The following is a 9,446-nucleotide window of genomic DNA, read 5'->3' as shown; positions in this document are numbered from 1 at the left end:
AGAGAGAGAGAGAGTAAAGTGTTACGCTTACAAATACACACACATATACAAGATATATATATATACACATACGCACACACACACACGCACACAGAACCGGCTAGTAATATAATACGAGTGTTTTGTGTGCGTGTATATAATATATAATATATATATATATATATATAATATATATATATATATAATATATATATATATATATTATATATATATATCAACACATTATATATTATAGAGAACATGTACGTCTAGCATGTATATTAGATTAAACAGTTTCCACATATGCGCGTGCATTGATGCACATAAACGCGAAACGCTCGCAGAAGTCCACTCCGCCCCTATACAAACATAAACACAGATATATACACCCGGATTTGCAAGTAATATAATATAAATGTACACACGATACGCGTACAAATGAGTTTGCACTAATATATAGAGAGAGGCACACATCCACAGCCACACACGCGCACTCACAGCCACACACACACACACATCTATATATACATCTATATATATATAGACAAGCCGAGCCGAGCCGGTTAGTATAGCGACAGTGTATACAGGAGAAGCGATGGAGTACAGTCGACGCGCGTTAGCTGTGCTGGTGTTACCTCTTTTATTGTGGATCATTAACCAACATACAGCAGGTAAGAAGGGTTTCACTGTCTCCCTGTTCACCTGTCCCCTTTTTATTAATACTATAGCAGACCCGGTGGTTTGTCCACAGCCAGGCTCGACCCCCACGTCAGAGCGTTAACATCGCCAACGCCTCCGACATCGTCATCGAGTCGGGGTTGTCTTGTTTTTGTCGATGCAAAACTTTGTAGGAAAATGTGTTGACGTTTGCATTTGCTGTTGATGTTGCTGTTGTTGTTGTTGCTGGTTGTGGTGATGCTTTTAGTGTGTGCGTGCGTGTGTGTGTATATACTCCTTTACTCTTTTACTTGTTTCAGTCATTTGACTGTGGCCTTGCTGGAGCACCGCCTTTAGTCGAGCAAATCGACCCCACGACTTATTCTTTGTAAGCCCAGTACTTATTCTATCGGTCTCTTTCGCCGAACCGCTAAGTTACGCGGAAGTAAACACACCACCATCGGTTGTCAAGCAATGCTAGGGGGACAAACACAGACGTTCAAACACACACACACATACATATATATATAAATATATACGACAGGCTTCTTTCAGTTTCCGTCTACTAAATCTACTCACAAGGCTTTGGTCGGTTACAGGGACGTAAACACACCAGCATCGGTTGTCAAACGATGATGGGGTAACAAACACAAACACACACACACACACACACACACACACACACCACACACATATATATATATATATATATATATATAATATACACATATATACGACAGGCTTCTTTCAGTTTCCGTCTACTAAATCCACTCACAAGGCTTTGGTCGGTGCGAGGCTATAATACAAGACACTTACCCAAGGTGCCACGCAGTGGGACTGAACCCGGAACCATGTGGTTGGTAAGCAAGCTAGTTACCACACAGCCACATAAATATATACGTGTGTGTATTATGTATACATTCGTGCGCTGCACATACACACACGCACTTATAGATATGTACACGTATATGTGCATCTATATATAATATATATGTGTGTGTGCATGTATGTATATGTCTCTATGCGGTATGTTCTTATGTATGTACAGATATACATTTTTATGTATAAACATACATATATGTGTGTGAGTACATGTAAGTATATACATGTTGTGTGTGTGTATGCAAGTGTGTGTGTATGCCCGTGCGATTTACCTCTGTAGTAATGTAACATCAGAGTTAATTTGTTGATATTAAACTTATTGCGAAAGTTATCAACTTTAACAATTACGTTATAACACACGCATACACACACACACTATTATATATACTCACACGTACACGTTGTTGTGACCCCCCTTCGGTCATGACTGACCATGGGATTGCACCTAGATAGTTACCCTCCGAGGCGCAAGTCTGGGCAAGGTTGTTTATGGAAGGCCAGCAGTCGCCCATGCATTCCAGCCTCCCGTTTCCATGCCACCGATGTTATCCAAGGGAAAGGCAAAGGGGCCGACACAGCTTGGCACCTGTGACGTCGCAGCTCATTTATTAACGTGCAAGTGGCTGAGTACTCCGCAGACACGTGTACCCTTAACGTAGTTCTCGGGGATATTCAGTGTGACAAGGCTGGTCCTTTGAAATACAGGTACAACAGGAACAGGAAGAAAGAGTGAGAGAAAGTTGTGGTGAAAGAGTACAGCAGGGTTCGCCATCAACCCCTTCCGGAGCCTCGTAGACCTTTACCTGTTTTCGCTCAATAAACACTTACAATGCCCGGTCTGGGAATCGAAACCGCGTATCTACGACCACGAGTCTGCTGCCCTAACCACTGGGCCATTGCGCCTCCACTGCCCTAACCACTGGGCCATTGCGCCTCCACACGTATACACACGTATCCATTCATATATCTACGTCTACATGGTCGTTCAGACTGCTAAACACATCAGCTAAATCTCCTTCAAATCGCTGTCTTCCCAAATAAAATGAAAGGATACATTTGATATAGATTTGTGGTTCCCAACCCTTTTTTTGCCCGCGGACCCCTTTGATCCCGAGTTTATTCGAGTGGACCCTCCTAATTATTCCTTGTCCGAAAAACCCTTTTATATTTTTATATTATTAGGAATTGTATTTTAAGAAATGTTCAAATATTTTGTGTTTTGTGGAATTATAACCCATTTATTGCAGATAAATTTTAGCAACAAAATTTCATGTGGTCCCCCAAAGGTCATGTGGTCCCCCAAAGGTCATGTGGTCCCCCAAAGGTCATGTGGTCCCCCAAAGGTCATGTGGTCCCCGGTGGAGAAACACTGACAGGGTGGTCATTTCTGGATCTCCTGTCAACATAGTTTTGCTTGTTAAGGACGGATTTATACTAAACAACCACAAGGCTTAGATATCCGTCCCAGCGTCTGATTTTCCAGTTTTTCTGTTTGTGTAGCTGTCCCTCGGTTAATGCGGTGCTCGCACTCGATTTGTACGGTTTCAATTTCTTCTTTTTATCTTTTAACTGAGTCAGTCACCAGACTGCGGCCATGCTGTAGGTGTTTAGTCGAACAGATTGAATCCAGTACTTATTGTTTTAGAAATTGGGCAGGAGTGGTTGTGTGGTAAGTAGCTTGCTTACCAGCCACATGGTTCTGGGTTCAGTCCCACTGCGTGGCACCTTGGGCAAGTGTCTTCTTCTATAGCCTCGGGCCGACCAAACCTTGTGAGTGGATTTGGTAGATGGAAACTCAAAGAAGCCTGTCGTATATATGTATATATATATATATATATGCGTGTGTGTGTTTGTGTGTCTGTGTTTGTCCCCCTAGCATTGCTTGACAACCGATGCTGGTGTGTTTATGTCCCCGTTACTTAGCGGTTCGGCAAAAGAGACCGATAGAATAAGTACTGGGCTTACAAAAGAATAAGTCCCGGGGTCGAGTTGCTCGATTAAAAGCGGTGCTCCAGCATGGCCGCAATCAAATGACTGAAACAAGTAAAAGAGTAAAAGAGTAAAAGAGTAACTGCTAAGTTATGAGAACATAGATAAACCAACACCGGATGTCAACTGGTGAAGCCACTGCTTCACCGAAATAACTAGCTCCAGTCGTAAGAAAGGAATGAGAAAAAGGTTTGCCTTGAGTTCAGTTGGGTCCTGAGGCTGATGGTCACCGGGTCTCCGATAGGTTTGACCGTTTGCATGTCCAAAGCATTTTTATAAGGTTCTTCGTTTGTTTTTAGACTTTCAATTGACCCTTTCCTAAGTTCCAAGTTACTCTGATGGTTGAAAAAAAAAATGGGGAATGTGCACCATAAAACTGGTCCTCCGTCGACCTCGACGATGAGTGTTCCAGTTGATCAACAGAACAGCCTGCTCGTGAAATTAACACGTAAGTGGCTGAGTATTCCACAGACACACCAAAGCTTAACATAATTCTCAAGGAGATTCAGCATGACCCCTTTGAATTACAGGTATAACTGTATGGACTGGAGCAACGTAAAATAAAGCGTCTCCCGCAAGGACATGATGCAAAGCCGGGAATCGAACTGACAACCTTGCAATCATGAGCCAATTAGTCTAACCACCAAGACACGCGCCTCCACACTGTGTACCATAGATTAAACCTGGACCCCAGGGGAAAATGCCTTGTGCGATACACAGGACAGGCAGAAGGCAACGCGTTCTAAGATGACGAAACTCGTCCTACCCTGGATGGTACCCCAGTGCCTCGCAGGGTTAACTTCCCAGCTGTTGATGGTACTCATTTACAACTGAATGAAACTGAAGCGGAAGTGAAATGAAGTGTCTTGCTCAAGAACGCAACATATCGTCTTGTTCGAGAATCGATCCCCAGACCTAAATATCGTGAGCCCAACTCTCTAACCACCAGGCTACGCTGCTTTAATCTTCTGCCCTCGTTCATCTGTGTTTCAATTGTTCACAACCCTCACCAGACTTCCACTTTGGTGCACTGTGTGTGTGGCGTGGGGGAGTAAGTGTGTGTCTGTGTGTGATTGTGTCTATGTGTTTGTGCGCCAGTGTTTGAGTGTATGTGTGTGTCTGTGGGTGTGTGTGTGTGTTGGCGAATGCATGTGTGTGTTTGTATTCGAGTCTCTGTGTTACCTGTGTTTGTGTGTTTGCGTGTGTTTATGTGTGTGTGATTGCGTGTGTCTGCGATTGTGATTGTGTGTCAGTGAGCGTGTGTATGTGTGTATGCGTGAGTGCGTGCGCGTGTGTGTGTGTGTGCGTGTATGTACGTCTGTATGTATCTATGTATATACATACATACATATATATATATATATATATATATATATATACAGAGAGAGAGAGAGAGAGATTGGATATATGTGTATGTATATATATATATATAAAGGCGGCGAGCTGGCAGAAACGTTAGCACGCTGGGCGAAATGCGTAGCTGTATTTCGTCTGTCGTCACGTTCCGAGTTCAAATTCCGCCGAGGTCGACTTTGCCTTTCATCCTTTCGGGGTCGATAAATTAAGTACCAGTTACACACTGGGGTCGATATAATCGACTTAATCCGTTCGTCTGTCCTTATTTGTCCCGTCTGTGTTTAGCCCCTTGTGGGCAGTAAAGAAATATATATATATATACACACACACACACATACACACACACACACACACACACGAGTGAAAATATATAGGGGAGAGGATTTTAAAATGCTGAGGTCTTTTAAAGATGCTTATTGACTTGACCGGTTTCACATTTTTTTCAAAAAAGATTCTCAAAAGTAAAGTGTAAGGCTTTGTGTAGTCTTTGCAGTGTTAAGAATTATTTAACGTAGATGTATTAAAATACAGTGGTAGAGTCTTTGACAACGATAAGAAATTGCTAAGAGAGGCTTTGTGTTCTAACAGTTTACGTAATAGAGTTCAAGATAGGCAGTAAAATAAATTCATAATTGTTTATAAGTTCATCAAAAATCATGATTGTTTATAAGCAAATATACAGAAAGAATTTGTGGACAGGATTTGATAGGAGAAAGTGTGTGTTGCTTTGACAAAAGTTCATCAGAAAACATAATTCTTTATAAGAATTTTAGGAGAATGACCAAACTTTTTTCTTCGTCTCCAGTCTTGTATGTATGTTTTGCAAGGATGGTTGCTATTTTTAGAAATAGTCTATTTGTATGTATGATTGTGTATATATGTGTATATATCAATCTGGGCCAAACAGAATATCGTGATTAATGACAATGGTAAATATTTGGACAGCGTGTTTAGGTTAAAGTTTTATTCGTCTTGTTGCTATTGTTGTTGTTGCTAAAAAGCAGCGAGCTGGCAGAATCGGTAACACGCCGGACAAAAACACTTAGCGACATTTTGTCCGTCTTTACATTCTGAGTTCAAATTCCGCCGAAGTCGACTTTGCCTTTCATCCTTTCGGGGTTGATAAAATAAATACCAGTGATACACTGGGGGTCGATGTAGTCGACTTGCCCCTCCCCTCAAACCCTGCTAGCCTTGTGCCAAATTTTTAAACCATTATTGTTGTTATTTTTGTTTTCTGTGGTGGTGGTGGATTGGCGGAATCGTTTGGGCCTCAGACAAAATGCTTTGCGCCATTTCATTCCAACTCTTTACATCCTGAGTTCAAATCCCGTCGTGGTCGACTTTATCTTTCATTCTTTCGGGGGCCATTATAGTTAACGTACCAGTTACGCACTTTCTACAATCGATCAACCCCCTTCCCCCAAAATTCCTGCCCTTCGACTCTATTCAGAAACTTTTTATTTCTGTTGTTGCTGTGTTTGTTCTTTTTCATGAGCTCCATCTCATCTCTGATGAAGTGAACGTATATTAAAAGGCATTCCAGCAATGACCATCCCGTCTTTTTCTGGAGTCTGTAGGATGACATGATGTAACGTTCCGTCTCTGCTTGTGTGACTGTTATTTGTAGCAGGTCAAGGGCCCAAAACGTAAAGGTTTCAGTGGTGATAATGGTGGTGGCGGTGGCGGTTGTGGTCGTGGGGGTTGTCATGTAACTACTCTTGGCGACATCGACCTACAGATGTTAAGACTGGACATTGGTCACTTCAATGACACAGGTCTAGTCTGAGATAGTGACCAACAGATGTCTAGATCAGACTGGGCATCAAGAATAGCAGAGTATGGTTTTTGCTATTCTTCAGTTTCAAAAAGAAAAAGAAAAAAAAAATACGAATAAGACAAAAACTTTGAATGAGGGAAATTAGCGCCAAACAAGAATTGAAATTATTTAGTGGCGTTCGGTTTTTTTTTGACTCGTCTTCCCGTTTAGCTGTGGTTTGGTCAATATTGTTTTAGCGGAAGAAACAGGGCTTGCAATAACATTAACAGCAATAACATTAACAGCAATAACAATACTTCTATTAACAATAACAACAACGACAACAAGACGACGACCATTAATAAAAAATGCAACAATAAAATTACCGTTGAGGTTTCGACGAATAATACGAACAACAACAACAACAAACAAGCCACAGTGACGCACCGACGTATGAGAAGAGGAGTGACAATAACAATAACAACCCATATACACACATTTATATAAACATACACATACACACACATCCTGCACACACATACACAAAATACTCACGTACGCACATATCCGCATTAAAACTTACAAAAACATGCATACATACACGCATGCGACGCTTAGAAACACACAACATGCACAGAGCAGAAATGCGCACAGAAACGGATAAAGAACGGCATAAACATACACACACACAGTCGAACACACTCATGCATACATTTACGCACGCACACCCACACACACACATATACACAGAGGTCATATATTATTTATTGAACGGTGGACAACAAACGTTTGTTGTACAATCAAGATGGACTCCGTTCTTTCAAAATGGAGGCTGAATGGGGAAATTACACACAATTACAATGTTTTTGTTGTAAATGGGGGAGACCTCGCTTTACATCGCTGACACTTTATAGTCAAACACACACACACTCACACGCGCGAGCTCAGACGCACACACGTAATAATGTTTACTCGTGTGCATATATACATACATGCATACTATATATGTATGTATATATTACAAATATATATAGACGTATATTATAGATGTTATACATGTTATACATATGTATATAATGTATACACAATATATATATACGTAATATACACATATATATATATATATATATATATATATATATATATATACATAATATGCATGCATATTTATACATTTGTACATATGTGCATATATATGTAAATAGATAGATAGACAGATGGATAGACAGATAGATAGATAGATAGATAGATAGATAGATAGATAGATAGATAGACAGATGGATAGATAGATAGATAGATAGATAGATAGATAGATAGATAGATAGATAGACAGACAGGTAGATAGATAGATAGACAGACAGACAGACAGACAGACAGACAGACAGACAGACAGACAGATAGATAGATAGATAGATAGATAGATAGATATAGATAGATAGATAGATAGATAGATACGTGTTATCAGTACATACACCTACATACATGGGTGCGTGATTAGATGTGTGTGTGTGTGTGTGTGTGTTTGTTTGTTTGTGCGTGTATGTGCGTGTGTGTGTGTGTTGAGAGAGAGAAGAGAGAGAGAGAACTCTGATGTTATTGGATGGCAAAACGGTTAGAGAAGCCAACAGAATACATTGCAGTATTTAATTGTGTCATATCTTCTGAGTTCGATCCCCGGTGAGGGCGATAGATTGAGGAAAACGCCAGAGCATCGGAAAATGCCCCAAGATCCAAGTCTCCTCCTCAAAGGAATCTGAACTGCATCAACAGCAGTTGTGCATGTTTGTGTGCACATGTGCAATACCCGGAGTCAGAACAAATGTTGATGTTTTATGCATGCATTCTCATTCATCTACTGGCATGCCTCGATATGTTCATTTATACAAAACTTTTGCAAAGTTTCATATATTTTAACAGTTCCATCGATGGCTTGAATCTGCAATCTTCTAATTAGCATTCTTCTTTCAGGTTTTGAGAAGCCTAATTTCACAAGTTGGTTGCTAAGGCAGTTTATTACATATCCTTGTACCTCGCTAATTACGGGTATAAATCTAATCTGGGTAGAGTAGCTGTAAATTTCTCAATAGTTCAGCGTTTTCTTTTTAGCTTTATGTTGGCATCAGCTGAACAGCTCATTTCCTCTACAGTACAGAGTTTCTCGTCTCTATCCCAAATTACTATGTCTGGTCTATTATCTTTGCATTTTATTGAGGCCTTCCCCACATAGACATCCCACTAGTACTCTTTCTCTTATGAGTGGATATGGCCTCTACAATACTGTGGCCTCAGGAATATCGTTCTGGCGGATCTCATTGCACGTTGTCTTGCCTACAACATCATGTTTCACCGGCAAATAAATCAGCGATCATATATCAATGTATATATGTTTACATATCTGTGTGTGTGTGTGTGTGTGTGTTGTGTGTGTCTGTGTGTCTGTGTGTCTGTGTGTAAAATTATGGATATAAGTGTACGAGATAAATGTCTTTATACGCAGGCAAACGCATGTATAAAAGCATAAAGGAATATGTGTATACACACTGCTATGCATATATATATATATATATATATATATATATATACAGAAATATATACACACAACACGAGTCTTTGGTCACATAGCAACCGACACGTGCAGTGTAACGCATAAAAACACTTAAATTATAGATTTATGTATGCATCGTTGCATATATGCACCTCCTTCTATATAAGACTATAATTATACGAGGATTAAACATACATAGCATCGAGCTTTTCTTCCACATATATGCATGTGCATGTGTGTGTATTGTATGTATGTATGTGTATGTATATATATGTGTGA

At 40.3% G+C, this 9,446-nt stretch overlaps 1 protein-coding gene across 1 annotated transcript in view; it reads left to right on the top strand.

Moving 5' to 3' along the window:
- The first annotated feature begins 222 nt into the window (after positions 1 to 222).
- Positions 223 to 9,446, top strand: part of LOC115230806 (contactin-3) — a 47,434-nt gene continuing 38,210 nt past the window's right edge. The window contains exon 1 of the mRNA XM_029800933.2: positions 223 to 650. Coding sequence (XP_029656793.1) covers positions 575 to 650 — 76 coding nt within the window. The 5' untranslated portion in view covers positions 223 to 574. The remainder of the gene's footprint in view (positions 651 to 9,446) is intronic.

The sequence above is a fragment of the Octopus sinensis genome, unplaced genomic scaffold (genome assembly GCF_006345805.1).
Source record: "Octopus sinensis unplaced genomic scaffold, ASM634580v1 Contig16426, whole genome shotgun sequence".
NCBI classification, from domain to species: Eukaryota; Metazoa; Mollusca; class Cephalopoda; order Octopoda; family Octopodidae; genus Octopus; species Octopus sinensis.
The sequence above is the reverse complement of the archived record's forward strand: the minus strand, read 5'-3'. Positions and strand labels throughout refer to the sequence as shown.